The sequence below is a fragment of the Lonchura striata genome, chromosome 10 (assembly GCF_050655825.1).
Source record: "Lonchura striata isolate lonStrDom1 chromosome 10, ASM5065582v1, whole genome shotgun sequence".
In the NCBI taxonomy this organism is placed as follows: Eukaryota; Metazoa; Chordata; class Aves; order Passeriformes; family Estrildidae; genus Lonchura; species Lonchura striata.
Genome location: NC_140712.1, coordinates 17,004,096 through 17,018,613, shown reverse-complemented (window position 1 = coordinate 17,018,613; position 14,518 = coordinate 17,004,096). Strand labels below are relative to the sequence as shown.

Here is a 14,518-nt window from a genome sequence, read left to right as displayed (position 1 = left end):
CTAAACATGGGAGTGTTTATTATATTAGTTTGGCATTCTGTGGCTTTAGGGTTCAAATAGATCACTTCAACCATCCCGGGAGCTTACAAGCTGCTGAAGCGTGTGTTGTCCCTCCTGGTCACATGTCCTCCCTCACATCAATTCCAGAGGCTCTCCTGTGTTGGACTTTCTGCTTGTGTTTCTGCATGTGAACTGATTGATCTTACTGAGCTGTCAGAAAACTTTGTGCCTGGTGATGGTCCTTTCTTTTCCTGGTGGGTTTTTTCAGTAGCTCACAGCAATAATTGTGTGGGTTAGGTGGGTTGTACCCAATTGTCCCCTTCATACCCAGCAAGCTGTTGTCTTGGTGCAAGGTCTCCTTTGACTTCATAACATTGCGTCAGGTTGATCCTATCTCTTATTCATTGTATTTCTCAAATATTAGCAACCAATGAAAGATCTTCCGCTTCCTGTGGCCCTTATTAAAACTCTTCAGAAGAATCCCTGGCACTTCCCCTTGGAGATTGAAGTGTTCTGGAGCCTCATGCCAGTGGCTTGAGCTTTGACTGGTGACAGGATCCACTGGTTAATGAACTTGGGAACTGGCTTAGCTGGAACTCGGGCCAGCTTTTCTTGTTTTTCGTCTGGGCATCTTTGGGCACCTTTTACAGTTTGTTTATTGAATTGGAGCAGAACTATTTTTATTAACATCCATGTTAGAGGTTGTTATTTCGTGTTTGCATTAGAACCTGGTCGCTTCAGCAAGTTGTGTTGGGGAATATTAGCAGTGGCTGGTGCAGTTACTGAGTTACTGTGTGCTGCTTGAAGCTAATATTGAATGGAAAAAAAATCATGGTACAATCTGGAAGTTAGTGTAGGGTTCTTTAATATGCTGCTGCCTAAAGTTAAAAGGATTAATACTGTATTGTGACATCGAATCTCTATTAGCTTTTGAAATATTCAGTTGAAAGTGTTTTTAATTAGTCTTTCAATCTTTAACATTCTATGCCAAAAGTGACTTGCGTAAGGTTTCAGCTTTAAATTGGTTCTGGTTACCAAAGCACAGCAAACTCATATTCATTTGCACTTCCCTGAAATGGCTTCTCTGAAATGTTGGGCCCAGCATAAGAATTAAATTCCACATGCACTATTTGCAGTTTCATTCTGAAAGACTGTCTGGAGAAAAGCAGGAATGAAAGTGCTCTTTCAGCTACAAGTGCAGTACTTCAGCAAAAATCAAATTTAGCTGTCGTGTGAGGTCAATGGGGGCTTTGTATGTTGAGAGCAAGTGATTCTCTGTTGGGGTGGGGGAGTGTATTCAACAGCTGAAATAAGCTTAATTGCAGGTTGAAGCTGAAAAAGATACTATCAGATTTTGGTTGTCTTCCTGCCTGTACATCTTCCTTGTCTTAGATCTTGAATCCTTCCTCGTCCATAGAGTACTTGCTGTGAGCAGAAGACTTGATTTGTTTCTGTGTTGCTGTTGGCTTTGCAACCCAGAGGTTTGCTCTTGGTATCAATTTCATATGTTTTGGGGAAATAAAAACAAAATGGAGTGGATGTGGGTGTGAGAGGAGATGAGATTTCTCTGGAAACAAATGGGAATGTTGTTTGTGTTTGGCTTTGAATGCGTCTTATGTAAAAGGAGATCTTTTTTACTGTGGCACTTCTTACTACGGTTTCATCTAATTTTGTAATATAAGAACTGGTGAAGTGTTCAAGTATCTTGAAACCCCTTTCCCTCTGGATTTCTTTCTTTTTGTTTGAAATGTATGTTGGTATGACTTAGATTGATTTTATTTTTCAGTAATATTGCTTATCTTCAGCTTGACTTGCAAGAATTAAAATTACCTATGCTTCAGCTTACATTTTAATCGGGAAGTAGTAGACCTAAGTTCATTGTGAATTAAGTATAAGTAATAAGTAACCTTGATATATCCAGTTTCTTAATGTGAAGCTATGTTTTTCTTTCAAAATTGTTGAAAAAGTACAGTTGTGTATTTATGGAGGGGGAAAATGGTAAATTAATTTTGTCTTATGAGATAACATGTGAAATATTATTTGGAAGTTAGACCACTTGATAATAATTGGAGCCTCAGAAACTGGTGGAAATTGTAATTTGTTTTAATTTTCTTGTAATGTCTTGCAAATATCTGTAAATTTGATTAATACAAGCCGGGGAGGGGGAAATGACTCAGTCTTTATAACAAGCAAATATAAGGATGTTGAATAATGCAGCAGCTCATATATCATGTATCTCTTAACTCATATATCTCTTCTCATTTTTATTATATTTTCCCACAAAATTTATAAATAGAAGATTATGTGTACATGGTCTAGTATTTTTGACTGTTAGGGTGATTTTCTCTTAGTGTGTGAAAAATCACAGTGTGGGGTTTGTGGCAAGAAGTCGTGTCGTCTTTCACCAATGACGCAGTGACTAAACAGTGACATGTGAATTCATGTGACTGTTGTTAATTATAATTATGCAGCAAGTAATCCTGTGTTACCATGGCTTGTCTCTATTTTACAGTTCTCATCCACAGTATCAGGCGTTCAGGTTTCAGCATAAGTGTTCCCCTCCTCTGCTCCCCTTACCTGACTGCCAGAAGCAGTAATACTTCCAATATTTAATAATATTACTTTTCTTTTTGGGGTGTATATTGAAAATAAATTGGTGGGGCTGGGAGGGTGGGTCATGCAAAGCCTACATAGAACTGTGTGTGTTATTGGGCAGACTTTATAGACTTTTTGGGAAAGGGCACTGAGTTACCCACAAGTTATTTTTTCTCAATGTTCTTTTTGCTGAGCTATAGGAAATTCCAGATTTTCAAACATCAGCTGTAAAAGAAGGGTTTTCTCAGGCCTCTAAATACTGGGTTGTGTGTATCAATTTCAGGTTTATAGAAGAAGGGAGAATGGCTCAAGAAACCAACCGTAGCCAAGTGCCTATGCTTTGTTCCACTGGCTGCGGATTTTACGGGAACCCTCGCACGAATGGCATGTGTTCAGTGTGCTACAAAGAGCACCTTCAAAGGCAGAACAGCAATGGTAGAATTAGCCCTCCTGGTAAGTAACCCCAGCACACGTGTGTGTGTCAGCAGCTCAACCTGGCACAGCGGGCAGCAGCTTCCTGGCCGTGTCCAGATACCGATTGTTGGAGCATTAGTGCAAACCATTTCATTCCAGCATCTTACCTTCTGGAATGAGTTTGGATGGAACGCTCATAATGTAATTGTGTTGCCACTAATCTGCTCAGAAATAGGCTATCACTAATACCTTTTGTATTCATTTGAGTGTTTCTGATTTGAAATTACAAAAATGCAGAAAAAACACTACAACATATTTTTGCTGAAATTACTGACAGAAATAGGATTGAGTTTGGGGAATGTTTGTGAAAAGCATTTCAAGAACAGGTATTTCATCTTTGTGACCTCATTCTGAAGGATTAACCTGTAAACACTTGATAGTGATGCCTTTGCTTTTGAAGGTTTTCCAGGGCTTTTGTGGACACCTTTCCTTATCTGCCCCTGAAGGCCTTCAAGAAAAGATCTGCTCTTAGATTACTTCCTTACTAAAATTATCTTGAGTTTCATTTCCAGGTTGGGAAAAGCCAACAATGGTTTTTCCTTAACTTCACATACTTTCTGTTCTTTTTGGCCCAGTGCCCTGTGTACTGTTGCCTTTCCTTCAACCTGACCTTTTAAATGGAAGCTGTATCTTCTATTGAAATCTGGGGATCTGGGTTCTACACCACCTTGAAAATGCATCTGGAGTTGGCATTAGGATGTTATACTGGTGTTCTCACAGATCCATCTTGGTTTTTTAAACAAAACATCAGCATCTCATGTCAGATTACAGCAGTTTATGCTGAGAAAACTGCTTATAGATGCTTTAATTAGTAAAAATAGTAACAGCTTCAAAATTTTCTGCAGTATAAATTCTGGGGGCATGGGGCTGGAATGAGGTCAAAATATGGCCAAACATAATTACTTTTTTGTAAAATTAAGTTTCCTTATGGTGTAGGCAGAGATTCAATTACTTTCCTGACTGGTGTTGTAGGGGTCAAAGAGTAAATGCAGTGTGTAACTTTCGTAATCCCAGGAAGCAGCATAACACATTTTCCCTGGGTGTGTCTTGCAGCAGCCTCTGTCAGTAGTATCACCGAGTCCTTACCGGTCCAGTGCACAGAGGGCAGCGCCCAGGAAACTCAGTCCACTTTAGATTCTACATCGACTCCATCTATGCAGCCAAGGTAAGGTGCTTCCGTCTGCTGTGTCTTTACAGAAAAATCTCTGTCAAAATGATTAAATGAAGTGTGCTGATCCTGCATAATTAAATGCTGGAGCCAGGATTAGGAAAAGGTGTAAGATTTCAGTGCTAACTTTAAAGCATGGGATTCAGGGTGAATGCTAGGAGATCTGTGCTTCATCTGGCATTCAAATGGAAATTTGTCTTTAGAATTTAGCCTCAAATAGAAGTTGTCAGCTTCTGTTCTACAGAGATTTGTCTGGCTGCTCTTCTGCTTCCTCAACTTTCAGTTGTACATTTACCAAAGGAGAATTCTTTTCATCCTAGAAATGTGAGGATTTTGTAAAATGGCAGGGAGCTGTTTACTAGAGCTCTCATAAATAAATGTATGATAATGTGTTAACAAGCCAGTTGCTTTGCAAGAAGTGGAGAGTACTAGAACAGAGTAATGACACAAGTCTTGGTACAAGTTGTGCTACTGAACTGATCTCTTATTAAACAAGTAATTTCCATCTGGATTATTCAAGGATACATAATGTCCTTTTATAAATCACTCAGACTTACTAAGTGTTCTCCATTTGTAAAAGCTAAATATTTGTTTATATTTAGCAGCTCCATTTCAGTTTAGAATGACACAATCAACAGCAACTTAAGTGCTTTGGAAATTTTGAGTGAAAAGTGTTAGTGTGTTATATACTATGGAAGCTAAACTTGCAGTAATACTCATTTCAACTTTTCTTTAAAAAAATGAATGTAGTAGAACACAGGCTAAGGGGTGATTCCATCAGTTACTGCTGACTGATTCTGCTCAGACTTTTCTGCTCCCTAGCTTTTTATAGGAGGTGTTATCTCATGCTTGGATTCTGCATATGAACTGAGATCTAGGTGCCATGCTTGATGCTATATTTAGTCTTTCCATTCTGAGATTTATAGCTGGGGTAGAAAATACATGTCTTACCCTGAAACAAGTCTTCTGATGTGTGTAAAAAAAAAAGTGCATCCAGGTCAATGCACAGGTGTGAACCAATCACAGTACCTTGCCTTTGTTCTCCCACAACTTCAATAAAATGAAAGAACAGAAGTACCTCACTGATCACTGACTTGATTACTGGCTGCAGGAGAAAGGAGTGGATGGTTGCACCTGAAAAAAATCAGTGTCACTTGCTTGGGTTGTTGTTTTCAAAATAAAAAATAGCAGGAATTCAGCTTCAGTCTCTGGAAGTAATACCTCAGGCTTATGATACTCTGAGGACAGATAAAATTAATTGGCAATGTCCTTTTGTAGGTGGCCAGACGGGCAGTTCAAGACCTACACACAGTTCTTGACAATTAAAATTGCAGCTCCAGTGCTCTGGTTGTGCCATGGAGCGCTGGTTCATGGGCTGCTGGATAATCTGGTTTTTGCCTTCAGAGTGAATTCCTGAGTGGAAAGGAAGAAAACAAATGCAAATGAGATAGTGCTACCTCTCACTTGGGACTTGAGCTCTGTCTTGTTCCATAGGAGAGCTGCTGGATGAGCAGCTTGTCCAGGAGTCATGGCTAGTGTTGAATTGCTCTCTCTAAACTGCTCAGGGTGTTCCTTGGTGAGTGTTCAGCCATGCTGTGATTTAGCAGTATGGCTAAAGGGGTGGGAAGCTTAGCCTGCGCCACTTTACGCTGTGAAAATCCAAGGGGTTCTATGTGCAGCTGCTGCAGCTTTATTACTGAAAACACTGACATGCTGCAATTTTCTTGTTCGTATCACCAGAACACTGAAACTATCTCCTCTACAATTATCTTGCTGACTTCCATTATAAAGATCCTTGCATATTGAACGTTGCATTGTTGCTTCTGTGTGGAATGATGGTATGCCAAACCACCCAAAACATTCTTCCTTTTTTATAGTGGAACTGTTTTGTTGCATTCAGTATGAGTTTAAAAAAAATGTTTACTTTTTGTGTCAGTTCAGATTGTAACAGTTTTAAGCGGTTACAGAAACAACTTCAGAGTGAAATGTTCTGGGATACCTTTTCATCAAGAGGTGTCCTAATGTATCTTACTGGAAAAGAATCTGGAAATGCATAATAAAAATCATAATTTTCTTCTTTTGCCCCTCAGCCCTGTGTCCAGTCAGTCACTTTTAACAGAATCTGTAGCATCATCCCAACTGGATAGTACGGCTGTGGACAAAACAGTACCTGAGACAGAAGAGTTGCAAGGTTGGTGCCTAGTTTTCAGTGACAGAACTTATGAATTATGCTTTTTAAACTTTAGGTGTTCTTAATACACTCCTGTTCAAACATGTCTGATTCTCAAACCTAAAGATTCTGTGAAATCATAAGGCAAAATAAGAATAAAATGTCTTTTCTTAAATGGCAAGTGAAACCAAAACTTTAATTGGCGATGTCAGTGTCTGCCATAAACAGGTGTTTTAATTGGTATTGGAAAGGTACATCATAAATCAACATCCTGTTCTTTCTCTGTGCCATGGCTGTTAGACCTGAGTAGAGTTTTGAGTATCTGTTACTTCTTAGAGTAACCATTTACAGCACATATCAGAAGTTCATGAGTATATTTGTGCTAGAGGGTGTTTGACATAGCCATTGCCAGAACAGGGTCAGTATCTTTTATAAACAGGTAACACCTATAAAAGGATCTTTCATCTCTGAACTGTAGTGGTGTAAGATTTTGAACTACTGAAATTCACTTACCAAATATAAATTTACCAATCCACAGGCTATGTAAAATGCCGTGGCTAAGAGAATTAACTATATTGGCCTAAAATCCTTCTTGCTGGTACAATGTAAAGTTTCTTTTCACTTTTTTCTTGTTTTCTATGTGCAGACTTTCAGAGCTTAAGACTAAAAAATATATTTAATAGTATTTCTTAGGAAATGCAAAAATAGTATACAAAATGTGCTCAGACTGGTAACCTATAGGCATTATGAAAGGTATTTAAAGGTAAGTCAGTAAGTATTCTGCCTTCTGCTGAGACAGTTTAGACTTTAGTGGGGAGGATTATTTTTCTGTTTCTCTAAACATAGAAGTGTGGGTTTTTTACAGATACAACTTGTACTTCCACTTAAACATTATAAATATTAGTTCTTTGACTGTATCTCTGGTATCAAAGCTTTGCTTTTCAGATACTTTTCTAAACCTGACCTGTCCCTTTCTGTAGGATGGAACATAGGTGTTATTAGTCAGCTACTGTGCTGAGTAAGGTTGTCTCCTTGGTTAATAAACCTGGGAGAAAAGCCTTTAATTCCGTTTTTTTGCCACCTTTGCTAACCTTTGAGTTGTCAGTTATAAATATGCTTACTCTTGAAAATATACATTCTAGAGATACACTCTAATGCCTGTTAGGAAGTTTGTGTTCCGGACCCAAGAGCTCTTGTCTCAATTTTGACAATGAATCTATTGGTTTTTCACTGGGAGACAGAGACGGTGCTTTACTTTATTAACCCTGCCACTGAGGTGTCTTGGGCCTGTCAAAAGACTTTACCCAGCAACTTTTCAGAGTTATGTCTCTCTTCTTACACACTTGGGTAAATTTGTGCTGCTTCTAATTCTCCACCTCTCAAGCTCATTCTCCTTATGAGGAGATAAGATTTCTCAACCAGAAACTTTGAATTTAGGGATATATCTGCAGGATCAATGTATATCAGGTGTTTAGGTTACTTATCTGTGTCCTCTGTCCTTTTCTTTGTACCCTCATTTCTAAACTAAGAACATCACCAGCATGTAGTTGCAGTTCTAAATTACCATCCCTATTTATAACTCTCTGGCAGGGTCAGCCTTACTTTCTTAAGAGTTCCTTCTGTGTTGTCCTTTAACTGAAAATCATAGGAAATGTAGTGTTTCCAGTTTTAAAGTTTTTTGATTTGAAAATATAAGTTTGGAAGGAAGGCAGCTTAGAGTGGATGATGAGGGGGATTTCATTGAATTGCTGTCATAGCTGTGCATCCTGAAGTTTCTTTTTTTTGAAATTTGAGTTTTAGGTTGCTGACAAGCATGTAATACAAACATGTGAATCAAAGGGGTTTTTTAGCATTGACTAAGTTTCTAACATTTAGAGAAAAAAAATTTTCAACAGTGTGCTAGTTGGTCCCAGAGTGGTGTGTCTAATAGTACTTGTGTTGATGTAGGGGAACAGGAGAAATAATGTCAGTATTTATTTTGATAAAATCTTGCCTTGTGGGAATGCCTGTTCTGGGGCGAGTTGTTCTATGCTGCTGGTGTAAGTTTTGTATTGTGTTCAGCTGAGGTCCCCTTAACTCGCCATTTAACAAAAATTACCAGGCTACAACAACATTGAACGAAGGACTGGGTAAATAATTAAGCTTTCTTAGATTACTATTATTACTCTTCTAAAGCAGACAGATAAATGAGACTTGAGCTGCATGCAACACAATCCTTGCTGTTTGCAGTCAAGCTAAAACTACAAAGGGATAAAATTCCCAAAGAGCAGTTCAGATTTGTCTTTGTTGGATTTATGCATTGCAGAAGAAATAGAGGAAAATTCTAAAGTATGTTAATAAGTGTAGACTTTAGAGCTAGTGTTTGTATGATGATGCTTGTGGAACAGTGCAAAAGCCCAGATTCTCTAAGATAAGGACTAATAGAATTTTTTTAACTTTAATTTTCTTAAATACCGTGAACATGCCATTAAAAATGACCTAAAATGAAATTCATTAAGTACAGTCCAGCTGTTCTAGCAGCTTTCTGAGTATGTCTACAAGTAATTGTAATTACCTCTTGGGCTGTTGTACCTTTTGCTCAACATGATGGCCCTGTTTGGATTAGCCAGTCAGGATTCCTGATTTGTTAGCCAGAGGATTAACAGGGCTGCCTTCAGGCAAGCCTGCAAGCAGGTAAAGAGGTGCTTCACTTACCAGGGGTAAAGGAGTTAAAACCATCCAGGTTAGGATTCATACTTCTGGTTCAGGGACGATTTTAAAGGTAAGTGAAACTTGTCATGGAAGGCAGAAGGACTCCACCACAAACATTATGGCGCTCCTACAACTGAAGAACATGGAAGTAAAAGTATAAATCCAACTAATGGATGGACTCAGCCCCTCTGAGGCTGAAAACTTCTGAGATTGAAAACAGCCTCTGTGATTTTCAAGCCTGTTGTAAATTGGAGAGGAGCATGTACTATTAGCATTGCAAAATGCCATCACTCACGTCATGTGGTGTGGTTATTATTTGAAAAACCAAAGTACAAAGTTAGATTGGAATAACTGTCAAAAAGGTACATGGCTGTTCTGAATGAAGTCACTTGATTTTCTGCATATCTGGATTTTAGTGAGGTTAAACAGTGAAGTTCAAGCTATGTGTAAAAAAATTGATATTAAAATAAATGAGGTTCCTACAGAATTTTATGTTGGGGTTACTTGGGCCTAAGGTGAATTCAGTTGAGCTGATGGATTCAGCTTCAGTTGGCCTTATCAGGGTTGGCTCAGTTGACAGTACTGGAAAGGAATTGATGGATGCTTCTCACTTTTGTGACAGTACCAGCAACTCAGAGGTAGAGTATGATTATGATACAAGTGTATCAAATAATACAGCATATTGTGATATACTGTGTGAATGCTCCAGGGGGAGAGGAAACACTCAACAGAAAAATTTAAAACTAAATTCTGTGAGTGTGCTCTCACTTAATTTGTTTTGAAACAGTGTATTTTAGGCTGATTGTCAGTTTAAAATGTTCACCAAGTAGTGATATTCACCTTTGGATTGACTTCACATTTCACTCTTTTGGAGGTGTGGGGGTTCTTACTAGGCCTAGTGAAATGTCCTTAAGAAGTCAATGTAGCTCTTCATGCTCTTCTGTAGGAGTGAGAAACCTTTTTCTTTTAAAATTTCTGCCACTAATGCAGGGTGATGAATATAAAACATTGAGAGAGAGAACAGATGAGGCATGGGATGTCTTGCTGCACACACAGAGCTGTGTTGTGCCTGCAGGGGTGCAGAGGCTGGAATGCATTTTGCCATGTGGCTGCTGTTTCTGTGGTCAGTCAGAGCACGCTGAAGCTCAGGCAGGGGTTTGCACAAGCAAAGCAATAGGAAAAGTTTGTGCCTTTAGGAAGAAATCCAGGCTCTGCTTGTTTTGGTCAGCTAGGAACATGTTCTCTAAATAGGGAACTTCTAGTGACCAGCCCCACTTGTCAACTCCAGAAATATGACTGTATTTATACTTTACTCTTTTTTGGTTAGTTGGAAGCTTGTACTGCTGCTTCCAGGGCTTCTGTTCTTGGGCTGGGGAAAGGGATGACTTGGTTCAAGGAGAGCAGGCAGCAGCATCCTGGAATCCATATAAAGTCCAGCAGTTGGGAGTGGCTGCACCATATTTCCTGCAAGCTCCAAGCTGGACAGTATTGCATCGTACCTGGCTTTTTTCTGCTGTGGTCATCACTGGTAGCTTATAGACTGAACAGTGGCACTTGGTCATCTAAAGTGGTTGGGATATTTGTGATTATCATAGAGGATTTTGGTCCATATCTCTAGCTTCTATTCAAGAGCAACTTGAGACCTAAAATTTATGGTTACTACAGTAGATACAAAGTGACTTGTGGTGCAGTAGAAGAATCTTCCCACTCGGTTCTACACTGAGCAGTAACTCTTAAATATTTTTAAACCTTTTTAATGTGAGAGCCATACGCACAAAGAAGATGTAAGCAAGGGCGTATGAGAGCTTTGTTAGCAGGGAAGAGTGCCAATTTTTCCTAAATTTATCTAATAGTTACAGAGGCTCTTAGTGAAACTTAGATTGAGGTAACTGGATTTTGCTACAACAGGAAATGCAAGTTGGAGAATGTTAGCTCATGGCATGAATACATCTTAATGAATTAATAAAGACTGCAATATCTGTTTTCTGTGAAACTACAAAAGTTCGTTTGAGTAAGTCTTGCCCCTTCTGGTACTTACCTCACCTCTTTTAGTCCTTGCTGATTTTGGTTCTTGCCTTGCAATCCTTTTGATATTATGTCAAATCAGAAATGTACCCTTTAACAGCCATTTAAAGCTGTTGAACCTTTTTTGTTTTGCAAACTATGAATTGTTATAAATTTCAGGACAAAGAAGCTCTGCTTGTAACATAGATGGTGGCTGAGAATGATTTAATAGACCAGGTATAATAGTATCTTTGCTAGATTAACCTGTGGAATATACTGTCCCCTCAGGCAAAGTCTTTGCTGGTGATCAGGTATCTTGCTATCCACTGATGTTGCTTAGTACGATGTTTTGATACATAGTGAAAGTGGTGAGTGCCCTTTCCTTTCAAAAAAAAAAAAAAATCCAAAATATCAGAATAGCAGCACATGAAAAACCCCACTGGATTTGTCATGCAGAAGAGCTGTCAGCTGGTGAAGAGCTAGCACAGAACTGCATCTGACAGTCTCTGACAAACAAAAGTCCAGCTGCACAGAGATGCCTGCAGCTTTTTCCCTGACAATTGTCTGAGCTTGCTGTTGTATTCCCTTCCTTACAGCACTGGTTCTAGCTCTGCTTCCATCCACACTCCTCCCAGCTGGAGCTTGCTTTTGTTCTTTGCTGCAAATACTCCCAACTTCTGTGTGTCTTACTCACTGGAGTCTTGTCCTGCTGTGGTCTAGCTAGGTCTGGTAGGCAGAGGTTGGCTCTTAGCCCTTCTTGAAATGAAGTTGGGTTTTTTTTTTTTGTTGCTATTTCTGCTTAGTAATGTAAGGAATCTGCAAATACTTGAGGAAAACCAGCCAACTTCTATTTTTACCTGACTCAGGCAAATACTACTATTACTTGTTCATACTCTCCCACACAACCTGTAACCCATTTCTTTTAGATGTGAGAGAGCACTAAAGTAGGTTTAAAGATGCCTTAGGAGAAATGTCTTTAAAATTAGGTTTTTACCTGCTTCCTTCTGGGCTCCAAGTCTGGGTCTCTTGAGCTGGTGTTTCTCACCCCAGGTAGTGATTTATGTCATGTGTAGGCTTTTTCCAGGTGTGCAAGAGCAGCAGCATCACACTGGTAGGGATTGTAATGAAACACTGTTTTGCGTGGCCTCTGTGTTACAATCTTCAGCAAAAATAATGTTGATTCAGGATTTGAAAGAGGGTGTTTGGCTCAGCTGATCCTGTTGCATAGAGTGCTTCTTGCAAGCAGATTCTGGGAGCTGGGCGAGTAACACTGTGCTCGGGAAACACTTGGCTGTTGGATTTTCTTCCTGTATCTGACAGTACTGAAGCTTGCTGTTAAACTTAATGTTTACTGTTTTGGTTGGTTTTGTGGTATTTTCAAGGATTTGGTGTGTTCTTTTCTTAAGTTACATCGAAGGTCTAGAAGGAGGGAGTTCCAGTTGCTACGGAGAGACCAATGCACTTCAGACATGGAAGCTGCAGCAAAATGGCCAAATGCACAACATGGGCTTTAGATTATTGTAGGGCTTAAAAGGGCAGAGACAGACTTTTTTCTCCACTGTTCTTACTAACTTTTTTAATGTCAGCTTCTGTGTCAGAGAATGCAGAGCCTGCACCTGAAGAACAGGACAAGTCACTTGACAAACCAAAACAGAAAAAGAATCGTTGTTTCATGTGCAGGAAGAAGGTTGGACTGACTGGTAAGAAACATTGATTTCATTTTTCTTAGACTTGATTAGGCTTGGGCCCTTTGAAATGTCATCTTAGAGGGAAAATAGGGCATGGTCATTTGATATTGTTTTGAAATTACAGTCAAAGGTGCTTTCAGCTGACTCTTACTAGATAAGTCATTCATGTATCATTTTGTTTTACAGCCTCCTGTCTTAAAGTGAAGTTCATAATTCCAAATACTTCCTTTTGGAAGTCTGCTTAGCTGAGGAATTGGATGATAGCTTGCTGCCATTCACTAGCCAGCTTTGCAGTTGTCCTGTGAAAGGGCTTGAGTTCTGGAGGGTGAATATTCATAAACATAGCAAAAGAGCAGACATTCTCTAGGAATGTTCTGTGCTAGAGTGTCATGCAAAAAGAAGGAATAGTCAAGTCAAATCCTACTGTAATCACTTAAAAATGCATTACTTGTGATTCTTATGCTTTCTGCAGCAGAGCTCTTTGGCTGATTGATTGACACTGGTGACTGAGATTTATTGCTAGTGAGTGAACACATTCAGGATTTAAAGCAAACCAGTGCCATTATGAATGTTGAAATGCCTAAGCAGCTGTTTCTGTCCACAGGGTTCGAATGTCGGTGTGGGAACGTTTACTGTGGGATGCACCGTTACTCCGATGTACACAGTTGCTCTTACAATTACAAAGCTGATGCTGCTGAGAAAATCAGAAAAGAGAATCCTGTAGTTGTTGGGGAAAAGATCCAGAAGATCTGAACTGCTGCTTCTGCTGGAATACAAAAATCTTCTGACCATCTGCAGATTAAATTGACTTGAGCTTTTTTCCTTAGTCATCAGGAACGTAGAGCAGTGTATCTTGCCTAGACCTTTTAATCATGCATGTCATCAGATGAATAGATTTTTTTGTTTTCTTTTTTTTTGTTTTGAAAATGACTCTGAACATTATTTTCATTGCAGTTTTCTGTGGCTGAAGACTTAAGTAAACTTTACAAGTATTATCCTTTAAGATCATTTTAATTTTAGTTGAGTGCAGAGGGCTTTTATAACAAACATGGAGAAAATATTGGAGGGCTGTGCTTTTCCAGGATAAAACATGCATGCGTTAACTTTGCAGTTTATTTTCTTGTTGTATATAGCTTTTCTCTGCAGCACAATTTCCTTTTTTTTTTTTTTAATTGATAATGCCTTGTATGGCACAACTAGTTATCAGTAACTGAATGTATTTTAATCATTATGGCTGCTTCTGTTTTTTTTTCCCCATTAACGAGAGGTTATACATGTTGGCATATTAGCTTGTTTGCACCCTCTACCTATTTATGTATGAATCATTTGTAATGAGAGTGTGTGCTGAGATTGTGTGGGGTTTTTTGTTTTCTTTTTTTTTTTTTATTGGGGTTTGTTTTTGTGTGTGTGTGGGGGGAAGGCTGTATGCACTTCATTGACTGCAGTTTTCATTGGGATTACATCCATCAGTTTGTCTGTACACAAATATGAAGAATGATCTGAAGTACCTGTGCTGTATTTATGTTTATCCACGTCTTAACTTTGATTAAATAAAATTTAAAAAAATCCGAGCCCCTGTGGCTGTCACTGGCATATGTAAGTTGGTTTTCTCTTGCTTTATTTTAGTAGGGACCTTCCATTGATGGTTCCTTTACTTAAAGTGTATTTATTCACAGCTACCACATGTATCCCAATGCCAGCTAAATTCTGATGGTTTTTTTATATTTT

At 38.9% G+C, this 14,518-nt stretch overlaps 1 protein-coding gene across 9 annotated transcripts in view; it reads left to right on the top strand.

The window, feature by feature from the left end:
- ZFAND6 (zinc finger AN1-type containing 6) overlaps positions 1-14,383 on the top strand; it is a 36,488-nt gene extending 22,105 nt beyond the window's left edge. For all 9 annotated transcript variants that reach the window (XM_021537602.4, XM_021537599.4, XM_085588858.1 and 6 more), the window contains 5 exons: positions 2,879-3,048; positions 4,123-4,234; positions 6,328-6,428; positions 12,689-12,802; positions 13,395-14,383. In XM_021537602.4, coding sequence (XP_021393277.1) covers positions 2,898-3,048; positions 4,123-4,234; positions 6,328-6,428; positions 12,689-12,802; positions 13,395-13,543 — 627 coding nt within the window. In that variant the 5' untranslated portion in view covers positions 2,879-2,897 and the 3' untranslated portion in view covers positions 13,544-14,383. The remainder of the gene's footprint in view (positions 1-2,878; positions 3,049-4,122; positions 4,235-6,327; positions 6,429-12,688; positions 12,803-13,394) is intronic.
- Positions 14,384-14,518: the final 135 nt, after the last annotated feature.